The sequence below is a fragment of the Pempheris klunzingeri genome, chromosome 14, assembly GCF_042242105.1.
Source record: "Pempheris klunzingeri isolate RE-2024b chromosome 14, fPemKlu1.hap1, whole genome shotgun sequence".
In the NCBI taxonomy this organism is placed as follows: domain Eukaryota; kingdom Metazoa; phylum Chordata; class Actinopteri; order Acropomatiformes; family Pempheridae; genus Pempheris; species Pempheris klunzingeri.
Genome location: NC_092025.1, coordinates 15,892,892 through 15,912,984, shown reverse-complemented (window position 1 = coordinate 15,912,984; position 20,093 = coordinate 15,892,892). Strand labels below are relative to the sequence as shown.

Genomic DNA, 20,093 nt, shown 5'->3' with positions numbered 1-20,093 from the left:
TCCACAAACTATGACTGCAAAATTGACCATACAGTACATACATCATCTCTCTCTGCTAGTCTGAAAAAATGTTTTGTGAAACTTTACAGAACGAGCCTTTTGTTAAGATGATGCAAACAACATAAAATCATCAACAACAAAAATCTACATAAATACTGTCAAACCTTAGAGGAGGATTTCATGCAGCATGGATCTTGGTGTAATGTCTCTAGGATGCTACTGATCGACCCCAATGAATGTCAGTGGTATATTTAAAATGTATATCGACTAATTTGGACCATCACAGCAAAGGTTTCTAGACCCCTTGCAGCTACACTGAAAAGACGGTGTGCTAATCATTTAATGACGTGATTAAGGAATGATTGTCGAATAATTATGTAGTGTAACCTGAAGTTCACATTTTCTGGCAGAGACGGAGGTGGAGAAGGAACACGGGGAGACTTGCATCATCTGAAATTTAAAATTTCATTATTTTTTTTCATACAAACTGTGTGGTACCATGGTTCATTGTCGCCATAGCTCCACTCACCAGTTGCTTGGCAACCAACTCCTCCTTGGAACTGATGCAACTACTCATGTCCTCATAATTACAGGCTCTTTTACAATATTTAGAAAAAACAAAAAAACAACAGATTTGCATGATAAGATAATCTAATGAAGCTGGTACACAATGGTGCTTCACAGTTTATTTTGGCACTATGGTGCATTGGTTACATATGACTGTGGTTTGTATATAAGTATGATGTGTGTAAAGGCTGTGGTGTCGGTTTCGAAGCTTTTCATAACAGTTTCTGGGATTTGCTTGTGTGTGTATGCAAATGGGTGTGCATATTGTGTGTTTTTATCTTTGTTCTTGTTGATCGAGCAAGTGATTCCTCCAGCCAGGTGTCATGTTCACCCCCCTCTGGGAAGGCAGAGCTCCTGTACCTGAAGGTGCTCTCTGGGCTCGAGGGAGAACCAGGGAATTCGCGAAAAGGCCTGCAAGATAATTAAACATCTGTGAACAATTTAGAGGTGTGAAAAGCACACATTTTCTCTCACATGTGGTTTGAGGATGCCTGGGAGTTTGGGGTTAATGTTAAATTGAGTTGTCAGATGGCAAAGGAAACGTTTTAAGAAATAACAATTATGTCCTTTTAGTTGTGTTCAAACTGGCCTAATTACAAAGGCTTTCATGTAATTATTTAACGTCAGTGCCTTTTCATTAATGTATGCAGTGACCTTCACTATGATTCTGGCAGCCGAGGGACCGTGGTGTCTGACTAAATGTGTGATCATCATCGTTTCATATAAAGGAGGCACAATCTCAACAAGATGAATTATAACTTCTAATTGCAACCTTAAATGTCTTACAATAGATGATGATTAAGGAATTCATTAAGAGTTTAATGTCAAAAGAAGAATGACCAATGACAAAATGGAGAATGTCTCCTTTTCTTTTTTTTTTTACTCAGGAAGAGAATTGAAGCCAAAACTTTTTGTTGACTAAAACACATTTTTACAATTTTGCTTTTACTTCTGCTTACATCTTAACTTTGCTTATTATCTTTTTGGGGTTTTAAGTGTTTTAAAATAATAGCAGTCTCACAGACTAATAGTTATGGATTTAGTGTTCCTCACCCAGGTTTGGTCTTTTGCAGGATGAGTCTCTCTGGCTGGAGTCGGAGGAAGCTGATGTGCTGTTTGTGGAGCTTGATTTGACCGAGTCGACCGATGGTACCGATGCTCTTGGGGGATTCAGTCTGGATTTGGCCACGACTCCAACTGACGCTGAGTTGCTCCACTCTACATGACAACACCAAACACAGGTAACACAGATCACGCCTGGAGCTGCCTTTATTGTAATAGATTAACCTCACCGGGGGAACTTGAACGCACTGAAGGACATCATAACTATTCATTTCAAGCTCTTTCATAGTGCTAATTGACAGATAATATCATCAAGTTTCCATTAAAGGTAACTTGAGTGATACGATGAAGTCACATCATGCTATGTTAAGGGCCTAAAGTTCTCGGGCACCATGTCTGATTTCATGCATAGTTTTAAATTCATATAAAACTTACATCAATACGTTCTACACATTTCCTCATTGACAACTTTTCAGGCTCACAAACATTTCTTGCTTTAATCCCCATATATGTGGCTGTCGTACCAGAATACTCTTCAAGTCTGAAACGTCCAAAGCAGAGGTGAATCCTCCACTGTTTCCTGACATTTTCCTTCATCAGACAGTGGAAGAGGAAGATAAAAAGTCCTGGAATATAAACAAAAGGCAGATAAGGTCGTGAACTTTAAACATGAACTTGTCTCAAGCAAGGTATTTCTCTCCTAGAAGTAAGTAGTGGAGGCCTTTTCTTGCATCACTCTCAGATAAAAAAGAAAATAATATAACAATGGCCAGCCGAGGTAAAGGCAGTTATGAAATAGTTGCATCATACAACCTCTGTTTGATTTTCTTCTTTTTATCTGTGAGATTTGTTGCTTTCTTTTGAACTCTTGAGTGTGAAGTGGGAAAACTGCATATGTGGTAAGAAAACCTTCACTCAACAAACACCCAGAAAAAAGTTCAGAGGTTTAAGAGAAGAATACGAAAACAGTAAAGTGTGCTTATCTGAATATTCAAGGTCGGATTCACTACGAATTTGTAATGGGAGCTTAAATTGTTCATGTCAACTATTTCAACTTGATGAATACCATCTGCTCACGAGGACATCTGTGCTCCAGTGGTTTCATTTCCATTTTTGGACAAAGTAAGGAGTAGAGAAGAAAAGCTTAACACCATGAAGTCGTGCTGTCCAAATCAGCAGAAAAAGAAAATGTAAAAATTTTAAGGCATATCAGGAAAAAAAGTTTTAATATAACTGCAATACCATGACAGAAATAAAGAGAGAATTTTTTGGGAGAAAAAAGGGTTATTAAAAGTAAATCTGTCTATGTCTTACATGGGAGGCAGTCAATGAGATAAAGGACAAAATATAGGCCTATAAAGTAGATGATGTTACTGTTGAGTGCAACAGAGGATGGGTGGACAGCTGACTGCATTCAGACCTTTGGGCAGATGAACTACATGTGTTGACAGGCCAAAATACTCAGTACAAGAAAATAAAATGTAAAAACATGCTGAGAAAAAGTTGTTGAACCACTCAGTAAATTGGTCATGATGATGATAAGGCGAACAGAATTAAAGTTAGTTGTTTTTGTTTTAGTTGAATTCTCTGACGTATTTAAATTCCAAATCCATTCAGAAGTCAAACAACTGTTTTTGCCTTTTTTGGTGAAAGACCAGACTGACTGAGACGACAGGTCCGGTTTCATTCGTACCTAAAGCTCGGGACAAACCCGGAGACCTGCTGAAAGCTGCAAAGAGCGGACAGGCTACACATAAAGATTGTTTCTTTAGCTACCAAAACAAACATGAGCAGCAGGAACAACTGTTTCTGGTTAGTCTGGTTGTGGTTGATTTTTGATTCATTCACTTGCCACACAATCAGTTTTTTTCTCCATTTCAGTTGTCCAGTGCATTCTGACACTTTTATTTCCCCCCATTCTTTTTCTTTTGTATATTTAGTGGTATATTATTTGTATTTGCCACTTGTGTTTTTACGAGTGGTTCTTACATGAAGCACATTCATTCGCTCTATGCCTACATGTTTTGACACGTTATCCAGCATGGCTTTCAGTTATTTTGTCTCTGCACAGATAGAGGGAACAATAACCTTGCAGGGTGTTGAGACCAGAGAAGAGGTACAGCAGAAATATTCTGGCTGGTCCCCAGGTAAAGAAGCCAACAGTCCATGTCAGCCCCAGTAACAATGTGATACTTGCAACTCCCTTCAGGTCATGCAGCAGTCCGCTGCGGATACCAGCCGGGCTGTTGACTCGCATGTGACGAATCTGGATCAGAACCACCACAAAAACCTAAAAGGACATTTTCACATTTTATCACATTTTAAGATGTACAGTATATACTATTGTTGCTTTTAAGTATTGTCAAAGAATAGTGCTGTCTAAGAGCTAAGTCGTGTAGATATGCCTTCTAAAACAAATTATATAGAATACTGTGATACATTAACAAGTAAAATGTGAACATTGGCCAGTGAACTTAAATGAAATGCTCAAAATATTTACCGCCATATTGAAGAGGAAGACCAGTGCAGCATAGGCAACCACAGTCACGTAAAATGTCACATCGTCCTGGAGCCAGCAGCTGAGGGATTGAGGAGGAATAAGTCAGGGAACAAGAGTGATGCACAAAGAGAACTGAAGACTCGGTGGTCACTGTGATTGTCCTGGTAGCAGAAATTTCCATGTTCCAGCTGTTTTCTTAAATAGTTTGACACAAAATTACAGTGTTCAATGTATCCACATTAGTGTTGACATGGCCTTTAAGAACTGATAACAGGTTACCAGCCCTCATGTAAACACAGTCGGTTTATGACAGGTGAGTTGCATTTTGGACCAAACTAGTGTTGGTGAGAAACCCTCCTGATTAGACTGCTTATTTCGAATGTGTATCAGGTGTTGGAAAATGAATGTACAATAAGATGGAGCCGAAACTCACAAGTTGTCAGAGTTGTCCAACGGCTGAGCGTCTGTGTGGAGGTGACTGCCGTAGGACTCTCTGTTCACGATGAGCACCAGGATGCAGATCACCAGAGGAATCCCTGGAGGCACAGTTTAAATACTTTTACAGCACATGTCAAAGACAACTAACTTAAATGTTTTTATCGGCCTCATCTCAGTGTTTCAGTCAGAGGTGCTGTCCTGTTACTAGTGTTTGAACACAAAAACTCTTAAACAACTGAAAGTCAGCCAAACACATGACTCACCCCATCCTAGAGCACAGAACTTGAGGATATAAGAGGGCACGTAGACATTGAAGACTTTCACAAGCGCAAAATACATGTTAACGGCCTCTAATCCCATCCAGGTGAATGATGCCAGGAGGAAGTAATGCAACGTGGATGCTACAGCCACACAGATGCCATATAGTCCCAAAGAGGACAGCCAGGAGTTGACCAGAAACACCAGGTTCAAGCCCAGCAGCGCCAGGGAGAGATTGATGAGGATCTGAGAGGGGTAGTCTCGACGAAGCTTCCTGGTACGGGGGGCAGAGATAAAACATGGGGGAGAAAAACAAAAGGTAAGACGCAGAGAGCGGGAAATTCAGCATGCATGACACTGTATGTACACAGAACCACTTTGTGGATATCAAAGTTGTCACAAAACAAAAGAGTAACGTGGTCGTACTTTCCAGAAACACATTTCTTGTTTTTTCCAAGTAACAACGGAGCATTGGGTATTTCAGTATGGACCCAATAGTTTGACACAAAATTACAGTGTTTAATGTATCCACATTAGTGTTGACATGGCTTTTAAGAACTGCTAACAGGTTACCAGCCTGCATGTAAACACAGTCGGTGTATGACAGGCGGAAAACAATAACAACTCGGGGGGTTGGAGTCTCACTCGAAAGCGGTGTAAGTGAGAACAGTGATTCCCAAGAACACTGATGAGACTCCACAACCAACATAGGTGATAATGGTCAGGATCTGCTCATTAGCCGGGTCCACCTGAGTCCTGGAGACATCCTAGACACAAACACACACACAAACACACAGATTTCTAAGAGCATTTCTGTATTTATTTCCCGAGGTGCCACACATGACTCTCACAGACACAGATTGTAAATCATGCACAGCAATAACAGTAACTGCTCCAGTGGTTACCACCAGGTACAAACTAGCACGAAGGCCTGTGTGTTTCTATTCCCTCAATGAAACACTCAAGTTATTATCTCCCTCTAGCACTAGTGTGTGAGAATTAGTGGCAAAACCAAGCAACACAGCTTAATAGTCAATTTGAGTAACATTAAGCATTAAATCCCAGATGTATTTGCAGTTTTGGTATTATGTTTAATCGAAAAATTGTCTAAATAGTATGGCTTGGACAACATTTACATGTGATTACTTATTATATCTATTGTCTGTGTATATTTTAAAGCAATATAGTGAAGGTTATGCTTGATTTAAAAGTTATGTGTCTTTGCTTTGTGTTAAACAGGATATCCCACAATTACTTGGCCTATTCACAAATAAGGAGTTTGTGTCAAACTTTGCTTGACAGTAGTTGTTTAGATATTGTGCTTTGAGCGCCCTCTGCTGGTACAGTCTAAGTTGACCCACATTCCCTTGTCTAAAACCTCTTTGTTATCACCACCAGCATTAATAACTGCTGCTACCTCTGCCACTACTTTTACCACAACATTGAATCGTGCTGCAGTCCTGCTGAGGCCGTAGCGTTCTTTCCAGGAAACGGTAATCACATAAATATACAAAACGTACCAGAAGAACTCCGAAGTGTGTGAGATGATCACAGAGGCACGTTGTGAATTCGGAGCTGCTGTTGTATTTTATGCAGCCGTAATCGTCCCAGCCTCCATGTCCGTCTAGATGTCGACACAGACACTTAGCATCTCATCCAGCATAAAAACTGGAAGAGTTTTGATCATTTAGATGAGGACCTACTGTTTTTATTGAAGTTCCAGTAGACACACTGGACATCCCTGTAAGGCTTTGAAAATGTAATTCATTTGTCAATCAAAGGCATTAATAACTCATTCATTCATTATATTGACAGCAGTGTAAGCAGTGGTAACAGTTCATCCTACTGTATTGGGTACAAGATGGTGGAGCGTGACTTTGACATCTTCCTCTAGGTCTTTGATTGGAGAGCTGGCATTGGTCACGCTGGCCGACACCACAAAGGTGTTAAGGGTCCGCCCCTTTTGGCTGCTCTGGAAATAATGACATTTGATGAATTTGCAAGTATGAAGAGAACACTAATGTTTGAAGAAGTCCTCTGATGTATGTTTTGCCCACTGCTTTAAGAGAAAGTAAAGTAAGTAGTACCATGAAGAGCATTGGGATGCCGAAGAACTGAAACATGACCCTTGGTGGGCTCTGGTTGGAGCTGTTCAGTGGGAAGCTGTGCCGCAGTGCAGATGGCAGGGAGATGAAAGCCACTGTGCCGTTGAAGGGATACCTGTTGATGAAAATCTACAACATAGAGAGGTTTATTTCAGTTCTCTTCAGAGGTCAGACTCTGCCCGCTTTCATCAATAGAAATGCTCAAAGTGATGTCACGAATACGAATCTTGATCTGTGAGAAATGACATTAATACGTAGAGATAAAATAATTGTTCTTCCTACACACCACTGCATTTAAATTGTAATTGTTTGGCTAAAGAGGCTGAATATCGTGTGAATTTCATGTTTGTAACCATCAGCAGAATATAAACTTCCCACTTCAATGCCACTGACTCATGCTGTGTGGCCAAACGTTGTTAAAACTCAGACATCTTTATTTCAAATTGTAGTGGAGATGTCAAATTTTCAAAAAAAATGCAAAGTATGACTATTAAAAATGTGTCTACAGTAATGCACAACACATCCAGAACACTTTCATTCTATGGAAAAGTGCAGCCATAAAAAAACGTGCTTCAGAGCTGGAACAGAAAGATATAGAACACGTGTGGCTGTCTGATTGATTTCTGATTTTTCTAATCTTAACACTATTGAACAGGAAGTAAAATGAGAAAACCGGATGTTAAGGGGTTACATCTATAAGCTATAACTGCAGGAGGCAACTCTACCGGCAACTTTGCTTATATTAAATGTAACTGATAGAGCGGAGCCCATGTCCATGAAAAGCATCTCTCAGTATTTAGTCTATCACATTTTAATTTGGGTAAAAAACAAACAAATATAGCTGCTGAATATTCATTTGTATAATGAGGCTAAACTAAATATTAAAAGGATACAGAAGCACAGGAGAAAATCATCTTCCCCATAGTCTCAATGTGGCTCCTGTTCACAGTCTGTTTAGCCCAGCTCTAAATATGGTTAATTAATGATATGCTAATATGGTTCCACAGTATGTGTGAGCAGTATGGCCTGAGCATAATATCACTATATTACTTGATCTTTTTGTCTAATGCCATTTTGGTAATGTATACAGAACTACAGTGTAAAAATGATTACAATATGATTGTAATGATGTACTTTCAGCCGATAGATGTTGAGGATGAGGAGCCGGCAGAGGCAGAGCTGTGGCTCATTTAAAATAACTGTGATCAGAGTCACCGATGCAAAGGGGACAGCCTGGTGTTTGACTGACAGCGCTGTCTGCTCTAATCTGCTGGTGCGGTGACTTTCTTTCTCCCACATCCCGCCTGTCTGTGACTGACTGCACAGTTAGCCTGTACTCCTCCCAACTGGCGACATGCTGCTCTTCTTAAAAAAGTTAGCAGTTACCAGACACCAGAGTAAGTTTGTGTTGTGCCTCTGCTCTTTTCATGTGAAGGTTCACTATATTGAACCATTTCCACAAACTGGGGCCTGGGCCGCCTACTGCCGACTTCTGCCTGTGTGTGACTGAATCGACAGAGAGGCTGCTGTGCTGCTGCTGCAGGCTGTTTGTCAGCCAGCTTATCTTTCTGCATTGAGTTTGCATTTGATAAAGGCCATGTTACGACCATGACCATATAACTTATGTTGCCTGTATTTTTTCCTGTGTTTTGGGTGTGTGATTGTGTGTTGGAGTGAGTGCTCCGTCTGTGTGTGCAGCTTACTATTTGCATCCCACAGTTCAAATAGAATTTCCAGTTTCCAGGCGTCCAAAGACAGCATCTGACGGCAACATGGTTCTGTCATAGATACTTTATTAGGTCTGTGCTAGAAGTAAGTATCACAGTTTTCTTATTAAATAGATCACTTCATTTTGCTTTTATATATCACCGAAGCAGTAGGGGTGAACTGCCATTTGGTTTGTAATAACATTATTCTCCCGGTTTTGATTTATCGTAGGGAGTCAGGTTCATGTCTTTTAGTTTGTGGGTTGTGTGTTAATAGGATAAATCAGCACTCTTTTATTTTTGAGGAGATAAATTCTTCTGTTTGTTGTTTTAGCCTGGGTTCACCCTGAAGTCATTGCTTCCTGTTAAGTGGGAAATTAGTGTGTCCTTTCTGTAATAAACAGAGGGCGTTGGTTCTGTCCTTGGTTTGGTGACCTGGTAGGGAACATCTTGTTTTGGTACCTTTTATGTTGTGCTCAGATCACCCCTCCCTCCCCCTGACAGGGACGTAACAGGCCATCAAATATAAGCTTTGCTAACAAATGAAGGGAATCTGTCTTCTGAAACAAAAGAGGGCTTTTAACTTTAAATGGATACAAGAATTATATATTTTTAATGTCGGTGCCATATGCTACTGCTACAGACATTAAAGCTATAGCGAAAGGTGCTTTGTGTTGTTGGTATGACGTCAATATGACTATCGCAGATCATTTTTACTGTCACAGCGAGGAAATAATAGGCAAGACGTAGAATCTCTAGATGAGCTGCAGCCAAGCTGTGCGTGAGCTGCACCTGCGTAGCGCTGCTCACACAGTCTGTGTGGTCGCTCTAACCTCTTAATGTACGCCAAAATAAGCAACAGGTTCACACACACTGCTCAAGAAGGCAGTGTGTCCAGGGCGTTACTCCTCCAGAGCGGAGCCAGCAACATCATTATATTTGCTTTTAGCCATGTGTGTGTGCAAATACACATGTCAAATACATGTCACAATATCATAAATATTGTGATTTTGAAAATTAAGATTTAAACCAGTTTTATTATGAACAGTATGATATGACTTTACTTCTGCAGTCTATTATCTAAGCAACAATTGATTCAATAGATAATGTGAACCAGTTTAAAGTGATAATAATGTCTTTGCTTGCTCTAGTCACTTAAAGATGAACCTGCTGATGCACATTTTCTGAGTTCGGACAGATAAAAACATTTCTTGTTTGTTTCTTTACTAACCTCAGGCTTTGTGCCTGCACGGTCAGATGACACTCCGAAAGTCAAGCTGCCAAACTGTCCAGGAACTATATCCACCACTGAGATACCAATCGCTGGAGCAACCAGGGTGGTGGAGCCCTCGTAGCCCACCATCCTGTCTCCCACGGCCTCGGTGATGTTTAGGATACTGGAGAGGAACGGGGAGAATGAGGGGAAAAAAAGTGAAGACTTTTATTTGGAATATTGATTCAGCGTTACCATCCTTACGTGTTAGTAAAAGGCAACAGGTTGCTGTCGGATTCCAGTATGTCAGAGATGATGTTGATGAGAGCTTGGCCCAGGCTCGGTGTGACCACGCTGAGGTTGACGACGTCCTCCAGCTTGTTCAGGACTGTGGCCAGCTCCTGGTAGTTGAGTGTGGATTGGTTACGCAGTAAACCCTCAATCATCTCCACCACGTCCTGTGCATTCTCTGGAGATACACGACACAGCTTATGAAATAATGTATCTGGTGTTGTTGTTAAATATATAGGATTTAGTGGCATCTGGTGGTTAGACTGCAGATTGCAGTCTGTCTTAGGAGAAATTACAGTGGCCCTCAGGTAAATAAGAGTGATTCTCAATTTGTTCTCAAACTTGGCATTTTTGAATTATGTCATCACGCATGTTTTTGAATCTTTAATATTACATTTTAAACCATAAATTTAAAATCTACAATATGAGACAGCCAAATGAAGTGAAAAAATGTGCAACAGACCAGCAGTGACTTTGACACCGTCCAGATCGGGGATGGTTTCCACCACTAGAGAACAGTCTTCCAGGTCTGGGTCCATCCAGTGGGTGCTGAGGCACAGTTTACTGTCAGATAAACAAGTGGTGAGAGGGCTTTTTCAACAAAACTGCATTTTCTTATGTTTATTTTACAGGCAAGGTATCTTTTTAGTCTTGATGTAAAAGTTTTATAAACCACCATTTTTTTGTAGCTTTTTTTCTATGTATGCCTTCCCCAGGCAGAAAATGTGCGTCTTAAACAGCTAGGAGGTTGTTCATCCTGGGAATCACTCATTAATGACACGACCTCCTGATTAATGACTTTAGAGCACGGCCTCGTAGAGCTCCTGAGCAGCCATCAATAGGTATTGTCACGCTGAGTCAACACACTGAAAGAGTCCTGAACACGGCGACAAAGCCATGTAGATATTTACCAACGGATGTAATCAATACCCAAACAGGCCTGTATTTATTCATGTGTTAAATGCATGTGGACAACCAGCTAATAGCATGCAGTCTTTACTCAACGCCACGGCATGATAAATTGTCTGATGGTCATGAGTTCACGGATGAAGGACAGCAGTAAGATACAGTCAGCATACGGGTGTTAACGTACTATAGAGCTTGATTAAAAAGAAAAAAGCTGCTAGCTTTAAATGCACACCCGTATTTCAGCTATTAACATCACAAAGTGTCAATTTACCAGAGTATTTATTAATGTAGCAGGTTTTCCTGGGTACGTTAGTGTAAGTGCTACTACTTGAAGTCAACAAGGAAGAGTAATATTGAAAAATGGCAAATTTGGTCAAAACAAAAGTGATAAAATCATTGGAGCACTTGCACATACAGTAGTTAACGCTTGCACATTCTTAATCTTTGAAATTCAAATGTTTTGCCATTTAAAAGTTATATAATTAGAGCTCTCACAGCCCTTTAATGATCAAATCAAACATCACATCCCCAAATGTTATCCGTTCTAAAAAGAAACCCTGCTACTGGCAGACACAGAACAGTTGTTTTAACTCTACTAGTAAAATGTCAGAAATGTAACAGTGCCTCTATTTCAGAATAGTGTGATTAGGGCTGCAGCCAACAATTTACAATTTCTATTTATGTTAGCATTTACTTTTTAATTGCTTGATAATTTTACGCTATTACATTTCATAAATGGTTGTTAAAATTTTCCATTACAATTTCATAGAGCCCAAGGCGATGTATTTAGTTTGCTTCTATTGTGCAACCAACTGTCCTAAAATTTAAAATGCTCAATTTTTAATGGCATCAAACAAAGAAAAACAGAATAACCTCATATTGTTTTTACAATGAGGAGTTTATTCTAACACCCTGGACTGTGCTACATGTGTTTTATTTCAGAATCAGAATCAGCTTTTATTGGCCAAGTATGTGAATACATACGAGTTTTTTCCACAGTTCTCGTGTGCTTACACATAAATAGACAAACAGGGAGACAAGGACAACAGAACTGAATAAACATTTAAACTCTATGTACAATATAAATATATATGTAACAGTATAAGATGTAAAAACTGAATGTGAAAAGGGCAGCAGTGCAATGATGCAGAGTGCAAAGATGCTGGAATAAATATGAAATGACTACGTACTGGTTCCATTATATTCACGAGTTAGGGAGGATATGGGTGTCTACCCCATATGTAAAGGGTTATTGCAAAGGGATTTGTTTGTGATACTGTGACAGATTCAAGTGTTGGCCTGGATAGAAGCAGTTCTTGTGTCTGGTTGTTTTGGTGTACAGTGATCTGTAGTGCCTGCCGGAGGGGAGGAGTTGATTCAAGTTGTGTCCAGGGTGTGATGGGTCTTATTTGTCTTTCTCCCACATACCAAAGACATCCCAGTCAGATACATAAGCACTAGTAATGGTTGATGATGAATAACGAATCAACGGACTGTCTGAGTGCTCACCAGTGTCGAGTGGCGTTGCGTTGAGGGTTTTTTGGGCACGGCTGAGTGGTGTTTTTTCCTCCTGAAGTGGCGTGCCACTCAAACAGACCTTTCCTCGTCTGATGGGTTTCTGCATTACACAGTAATATCACTAAAACAGGGTGACAGTGACACAGATAGAGAAGGAGAAGAAACTGAACTCTTTGTTTTATTGAGTTAAATATCAGTTATTAAAAGTAATCTAATTTAATTTCTGTGTAATCTCTTACTGAGCCTGAACCTTACTCACATATGCGGCGTATCTGTATGTCCTCGGTTACCAGGGAGATGGATCCATTGTTATAAGGGATCTGCAGTAGGTCTCTTATCTGCTCTTCCATTTCCTGTGTGTCTAACAGTGACTTCATGACCTGAACCTGGAAAATACAGCTCGCTCTGCAAATAGTAAAAGAGTTAGTTATGGGTTGCAAACAGCTCCTTAGAAGTTACTTTTCAGGCAATAAAAGTTTCCCAAAACTGATATATTTGATGCATGAATTAAAAAGCTAAATTTAACTGTAATGTCCCACTCAAATTAGGATGCAGTGTGAAAAAGTAAATATGTCTGCTAAGTAGTGGTGACCCCAAACCTTATTTCACTCTCAAATCATCAGAGTTGTGTGGAAATGTGGCTATGAAACAAAGGATCGCTCCATTCAGGCTCTATGACCTGACCTCTCCCCCGCCCTCTCATTTTTTTTCTTAAAATCAGATTTAAAATGCATTTAAAACTGACAAACAAGCGATTTGTGGAAGCGTTTTAATTGGGTGTCTCAGCTCTTTTGCCTGCTGTGAAATAAATAGAAGCCAGTGTTGCAGATGAGAGCATAGACCAATGAACCCAAAACAAAACAGAAAAGAAAGCATGCTTCGATGATCAGTCAATCAAAGATGAAAGACTTGATGAATCTGATTCAACTATGAAAACCCTTATTCAGGGACACCCTTAGAGCTAAACAGCCCATTACACTGGCACTGGTTCATAATTTGCCTCTTTGTGCTTCTTCGTGTTCATCTACTCATTTTCCTTCTGTTAATTTGTTCCTGATCTAAATGAAACTTAATAGGCGTGATCCATACCTTGAGACTCTGAATGCAAACACCTGGAAAAGAATGAACAATATTGACATAGTTTTAACTCTGGGGGGAGGAGTATTCAAATTCAAGACTGAACATGCAGGCGTTAAAGCAATTTCAGGATTTGTGTTTCAGTTACATTTATTCCAGACTGAGTTCAACGAAATGTAAAATCAGGCTTTTAATCCAGTGATGAATCCATCCAAAGACTAAATATATGTAGCAAAAACTGAATAACTGCGATGAAAACTATGAATATTGAAGGAATAGTTTGTGACATGAGAGCCTTTTATGATTACTTACTCCCTCAGGGGTAGAGGGGCTTGACTGCAGGTTAGGATGATGTCTGCAAGCGAAATCAGTCACTAAATCACATGTGCACGTTGAAATCAGATTGTGTTATATTTCTGGAAATAGATGGTGAGTTGTTGTACCTTGGAGGTTTGGGGAGCAGCTGGAGGTCAAGCACCATCATCATATCAGCAGGTAGACTGAAGTTGAGCTGTGGAGAGTCAGGCGCCACATTTAAGACCGCTACATCCAAATCTGTGACGTATTCTCCAGACTAAAAGAGCTATGCTGTTCTGTCAGACATACCCAGCTGAGAAGAATCTGTCCTGGATCACAGTCTCCGGTTATGGTAACATTCACCTTAACCTCAAAATACAACTCTGCTGCTGAGGAGACCCAGACAAAATAAGCAATAAATAACTTTTCATAAGGCGTTCAGTGAAGCACAGCTCAAATAAAGAGCATTTCTATGACTCTAGATTATCCGACTCACCAGAGGTATCTGCGGGGCTTGTTATGAAGGTGGTGGCGGTGGCCGCGCTGGTAGAGCTGCTTGTGGTGGTGCTGCTTGTGGTGGTGCTGCTTGTGGTGGCACTGCTTGTGGTGGTGCTGCTTGTGGTGGTGCTGCTTGTGGTGGCACTGCTTGTGGTGGCGCTGCTTGTGGTGGTGCTGCTTGTGGTGGCACTGCTTGTGGTGGCGCTGCTTGTGGTGGTGCTAGTCAGAGTAATGGCAGTTGTGGTCTTAAATGTGATGGTTGTGGCTGGAGAGGGCTCTGTCACCACATCGGGAGGACGAATGGTGGCATCGGCAAAACTTTCTAGATAGAGAATAGATCAATGTGAACCAGAAAAGGTTTTTCCGCCGACTTTACACAGAAACGTGCCTGGTGAGAGCTACTTCCTACCAACAGGAGTGGCGTGTATGCTGGCAGCATCAGCCAGCAGCTGTAGCAGGCCACTGGACTCATAGTAGGGCATCCTAAGGTCTCTGTACATCTCATTTTGCACAGCTGCCACATCCAAGCTGGGGATGACGCTTACATGAACCAGGCAGTAAAACCTACAGGGAGGGAGACATAGAGGGTTTTTACTGTCTTCTGCTGCAGTGCTTTCCATGCAATTTGGCTTGTGTCCCTTTTAAAATGGAACTAATTGGATATGACTAGTGATTATCTGTGGTTTATTTACAGATTTCAGATCAGAAGAGTTTGCCCTAAATATAGAATTTTAAAGATTAAGTCTGAAAGGTTCTCTATACAATATCTCAGCATCTCAGACCAAAGCAAATCTTTCCCCTCCTCCACCCCGCCATCGTGGCTTCTTAGGGTTCAGACTGGGCACTTCGTTCGTCATTTTGTGTGCAGTGCATTAGCTTAATTGAGTCTGTCGCTGGGCAGCAGCTCTGACTCATGTTTCTGCTCGGTTTCACTGTGCTACATGTTCGCTTACTGAGTGGAACTCAGTGGCTCTGACATGCACGCACGGCCGTCCCCACGACCAAAACAAAGGACAGGGAAGCTCGGTCATAAACACACACAGAGGGAGTGGGACTTCATTCTCTCTTCATTCATAATAGTTGTTTTATGCTATATTATATGTATATTATATATATGTATTATATATATATGTCCTGAATGTCATGTAGAGAACCTTTAAGAAGCTTTGGCAAATAAAGAAAAACAAAAAACATGTTTTACATACTCATGATTATACCGTACCATTATACCAAATATCATTTGAACTATATACTGCAGTTGACCTTCTTATTGTCGAGCCACTATCTGAATATATAATGAACAGAACATTTTTGGGTAAAACTGTAAACCTGAAACACGTTACCTGTTAGTTGGGGGAGACCACCACCCCTGAAGAATAAAAGACAGATAAAGTTATGTTAAAGATTTTAGCCACAGAGATTATCCCCACAATGGGAGAAACTACTAAATGCTTTATAGCCTGATGAGGTATGCTTACGAGTCTGTCTTCATGTAATGCTTCAACAGAGCTGTCTTCAGTACTGGATCTGTGTCAGAGATCAGAGAAAGTCAGTATTTTTATGGCCCATTATATTGATTGGACACAAAATGACCTTCATAGGTATTTTATTACAAAATACATGTGGGTGTTGTAAACTCAAATTATACCTGGTTACTTCAAACACAGAGACTCTGTGTAAATAGATGCTGGTCGGCAGCACCCCCCTAAGCTACAGGAACAACAAACAGCAGTTACAGCCAATGAGATTTACAGCAGGGGAACCAAGTCAAAATATCACCTGTACAATATAATTCGATCTAAGTCAACGGCTCCGTAATTCGTATAGACATTTTATAAATAATTATCTAACTATACTTATTTCAACATGTACTCAAACAGATCTAAACTGACCCTGTGATAAAAGTTTAGCTCAAAGCATTACCGCTGTCACACTAGAGATCGTTAGGTCAGTTTTTAACAGTTAAATTCCCATTACGACTTTGTTTTTATTTATTAGTTTGCTTCTTTTACCCAGTGATGTGCAACGTCTCTGGCCGTGTAGAGCTCGGTGTTGTTCCCATCGTAACGGATGATGGCAAACATCAGTCTCACTTTGTAAATGGACCACTCTGCCGTTAATCAGTCAAAGAGAATATGAAACACCACAAAGTATACGTTAATGTAAGGAAAGAAAAAGTAACAGCACATAAAAACACAGAAACAGTTAAAACATATATTGATAAAACTGATTCAATTCAAATTAAGTTTCAATTGTAGTTACGCATTTTATTTTCTATAGTAAATCCTAAATGTGTTTTAATTTCACGTTAAACCACTTTCATTTTTGTTTTATTCTAAACTGTCTGGCACGTCTGAATGGAAATTCCCAGCCGTCGAGTGCTCAATTATTTTGTTTTTACATTCCCTATCTGTGAAAGATAGGAAATGTAAAACATGACGCTAACGGAAACATTTTTTGTGATAATTTCTCTCATTTTGAGCTTCTGGTTCATGAAACCAAAACTGGAGCTCAACTGGAAAAATTTGAATTAATGAACAAACATGTTGCAGAACCACTTCTTGCATTCAGTCTTAGGGTAGGCGACTAGAAATCAATCAAAAAATTATTATTAAAAATGTAAAAACTCTAATGCCATTGTTGATGCAGACACTTGGCTTTACTTAAATCTGAGGGTTAGCAGTAGTTTTTCAGGTGAAAATTACTGCAGGTTCCAGCTTTGCAGAGAGAAAATAAGCCTATGACAGCTGTGTGATTAATGATTCTGGTCTCAATGTTATTGATCACAGAATGGCTTCTGTATTTACTTAACTGACAAAAAGACAGGGGTCAATATTTAATCTTTAAGGGCCGAGGACGTTCAGTAAACCGAAGGCAGCCTTTGAGGCTGAGGGAGGAAAAAGCTGTAAAACGCTTGATGAAACTGACGGACCATTAACTGCACTAAAGTGAATCACTGACAGTTGTATAACCACTGTGGGAGGCAGCGAGAAGGAAATATACGACTGGAAATATTCAGCCTGTTGATACTGGCTTAAGTAGGCTTTATAAGAATTTGAAAGTGTTTTTCCTCTGTAGAAACAATTGGATGAAACAAAATCCGGTCAGTGTAAAGGACGTTTTCCTTTGGCTCACCACACTTCAGGCTGGAATCAGACACCGCAGCACAGACCTGAGCGTCCCAGTTGTCTCTCTCCCACCTCACCAGGTCCCCCTCTGTACACTTCAGCGATGTCACTTCCTCTTTGCTGCGTTCTCGCCCCCAGAGCCGAAACACAGATACTTTGCCCAACAGACCGGTAAATGGAATAAGCTGGATATTTCCGTTGACCAGGAGGTGTGCTGCACCCAGAGTAAGCGTCCCATTGGGGGCCAGTTTGCAGCATGAAGGGGTCATGGAGGGAGGTGTGTCTAGACGGTGAGCCAGGAGGGAAGAAAACAAGGGAATATGACACAAAGGAGGATGAAATACACAGTGAAATTAGCCGACAGGAAATAAAAACTCTCTTCCATCTCATCAGCTTCACTGTAAAAGTTATGATTTGTAGTCTGCTGCTTTCTGAAATTTGTCTTTATCTGACCAAAACACAAAAGCAGCATGTAAAAATAATAGAAAAATAATGTATAAAACAGATGAGGTAACAGAGAACCATCAGAAAATAAAGCATAGCTGTGAGAAATGATGAAAAGAGGCCTTAAGATGTTCAAATTCAAGCTAAAATACAGCAGCGTGCGACTTGCAGCTCTTTATCTATTCAATATTCAATTTCTAACCCAGTTGTCTATCATGTGACCCACCTGCCATGATGTCCACCGGGTTTCCATTGACGTACAGGGCAGGTCTGTCTTCAGTGTGAGTCCAGGTCAGGCACAGTGAGTACCACTGTGACAGACGAAGGTTGATCTGAGGGGTCGTCCACTCCGTCCCAAACAGCCAGACCACTAAACGGCCAAACTTTCCCCCCAAGCCCAGCTCAGCGTACTGAGCGTCAGGGTGACGGTACATGAAGGCCGTCCACGGTGAGGAAGCCTGAACCTAGATGTGTTTGATGAAATATTATATGTGATTCCTAAAGTCTCACACTGTGCAGTCCCCTTAAAATTGTCCGTGGAAGTTACAACAGTGTAATGTAGACTTGGGATTCACTCATACGGTGCCAGGAAGGGCTTATTTTTTTAAATCAGTACCTCGAACTTGAGGTTGAAGCAGACAGTGAGCTCCTGCAGGGCGGGGATGGAGACCTGAGGCCTAAGTCTCCAGTGGCTGCACCCCGAGGTGAAGTGAACCACCTTCCCCCACAGACTGAGCTGAGGGACTGACAGAAATAGACGGTATACAGTGAATCATTAACATATAGCGCATGGGAGTCGATGTGTAGAGCAGCTGTTCAGCACTGAGGAGAGAGAGCGAGGGATAAATAGTGTTACATCCCTCTGTAGCTGCTGCTTTCAAAAAGCTAAAATGCAGTGTGGAGTTTTTTTTTCTTTCACTTTTAAATTTTGATAAAGAATAAACTCTTTCGGGCACTTTCACAATTAATAACATACTCATTTAATGAAACATCTGAACGTATATTGTCCAATTGCTTGTTTTGTCCGACCATATAAACTGTATAGACCTTGTAAAGATATTTAATTAACAATGTATGTGTGACATTTGGTAAATCCTCAGAATTGTTGATTAGTTTTCTTTTGATCGATGAATTGACAAACCAAATCAAACAAGGACACGTTCTGCATTACGGAGGAAAGTTTTTCATTTGCATGTACGCTCATTGAAATGATAGAAAAGCTCAGTCCAGTCAACAGTAGCTGGAGATTTAAATGTAATAAAAGACAGCAGACAACTCTGCTTAACTTCCCATGTTGGCTTCAAGCTTTTCACCTTTTGTCTGTCATTGAAAGAGACCATGTTTCTAAGTGCGTAGCCATATAGTGTTTAACAACTGTAAACTGTGTTTGTTTTAGATATTCTTGACTTATTTACAGCCATCCTTTCTCACAGAGCTGTGGGTTAAGCTTTAGTTTAGAGTGAAGAAAAAGGCTTCTACCTCAGAAGAGCCTTTACCCGTCCACAACTATATTACTGTAACTATATTTTGACTCGATAGTCTTTCACATCGTGTCCACTGAAAACATTTTCCTACCTTGCTTCATAGTGGAAGCAGCGCTGCCCAGCAGAGACAGAGTGACAAACACTTTGAGGAATCTTTGAAGAAAAATCATCACAAGTCTGAAAAAAACCCAACAACAAACAAAAGTTTATTTCTTTGCCAGTATTTTTCGAGCTAGAATAACATTTGTGCTTTAACTGAATAAAACAAGTTCTACGATAACTTTATCTACTAAACTTTAATTAAAACACCATTGCAGCATTGAAGAAGTACTTACCTGCATAAATAAACTAATCCTAAAAACAACGGAAAAACTCAAATTGAATCCTGATCCACACTCACGATATCAGCGATACTTAATACAGTAAAGATTTCAAAGCGCTTTAGTTGAACCACCAACCTGTCTCTGCAAACAAAGACAGACAGGTTATGTGTGTGGAGCAGAGACCCGTCTTCCTCTGTGATTGGTCCACCTGTGTAATTATGCGTGTTTGCGCCCGTGTGCAGGTGAGAGACGGTGAGACAGTGGAAGATGGAGGG

General features: G+C 40.4%; 2 protein-coding genes and 1 long non-coding RNA gene across 3 annotated transcripts; all 3 read right to left on the bottom strand.

Annotated features, from left to right (window-relative positions):
* Positions 1–841: 841 nt before the first annotated feature.
* On the bottom strand, positions 842–12,939 carry LOC139213401 (adhesion G-protein coupled receptor G4-like). Its single transcript, XM_070844080.1, has 17 exons — positions 12,827–12,939; positions 12,559–12,688; positions 10,604–10,704; positions 10,114–10,318; positions 9,868–10,033; positions 6,913–7,059; positions 6,672–6,797; positions 6,529–6,574; positions 6,346–6,449; positions 5,471–5,592; positions 4,831–5,099; positions 4,563–4,665; positions 4,130–4,208; positions 3,718–3,919; positions 2,154–2,255; positions 1,621–1,785; positions 842–978 (listed from the first exon to the last, which is right to left on the bottom strand). Exons 1-17 carry the CDS (start codon positions 12,915–12,917, stop codon positions 842–844), a joined length of 2,295 nt encoding a protein of 764 aa, XP_070700181.1. The 5' UTR covers positions 12,918–12,939.
* Positions 12,940–14,648: 1,709 nt separating this feature from the next.
* LOC139212600 (uncharacterized) lies at positions 14,649–15,809 on the bottom strand. Its single transcript, XR_011585395.1, has 3 exons — positions 15,783–15,809; positions 14,849–15,003; positions 14,649–14,761 (listed from the first exon to the last, which is right to left on the bottom strand). It is a non-coding gene; the product is annotated as an uncharacterized lncRNA (long non-coding RNA).
* A 145-nt stretch (positions 15,810–15,954) lies between these two features.
* Positions 15,955–19,918, bottom strand: LOC139213400 (adhesion G-protein coupled receptor G4-like). The gene is made up of 8 exons (XM_070844078.1): positions 19,831–19,918; positions 19,587–19,672; positions 18,628–18,755; positions 18,238–18,475; positions 17,575–17,850; positions 16,452–16,549; positions 16,060–16,149; positions 15,955–15,966 (listed from the first exon to the last, which is right to left on the bottom strand). The coding sequence occupies exons 2-8, from the start codon at positions 19,663–19,665 to the stop codon at positions 15,955–15,957; spliced, it is 921 nt and encodes a 306-aa protein (XP_070700179.1). The 5' UTR covers positions 19,666–19,672; positions 19,831–19,918.
* Positions 19,919–20,093: the final 175 nt, after the last annotated feature.

Excerpts from the sequence above, each read along its gene's own strand:
- LOC139213401 (XM_070844080.1), bottom strand. The coding sequence starts at position 12,917 with ATGGAAGAGCAGATAAGAGACCTACTGCAGATCCCTTATAACAATGGA. Across the intron at positions 10,319-10,603 it reads CGGTGTCAAAGTCACTGCTG|AGAATGCACAGGACGTGGTG; the intron begins GTCTGTTGCACA and ends GTGTATCTCCAG. Across the intron at positions 6,798-6,912 it reads GCATCCCAATGCTCTTCATG|AGCAGCCAAAAGGGGCGGAC; the intron begins GTACTACTTACT and ends CATTATTTCCAG.
- LOC139213400 (XM_070844078.1), bottom strand. The coding sequence starts at position 19,665 with ATGATTTTTCTTCAAAGATTCCTCAAAGTGTTTGTCACTCTGTCTCTG. Across the intron at positions 18,476-18,627 it reads GCTTCAACCTCAAGTTCGAG|GTTCAGGCTTCCTCACCGTG; the intron begins GTACTGATTTAA and ends AAACACATCTAG. Across the intron at positions 16,150-16,451 it reads GAGACGTTGCACATCACTGG|CTTAGGGGGGTGCTGCCGAC; the intron begins GTAAAAGAAGCA and ends TTGTTCCTGTAG.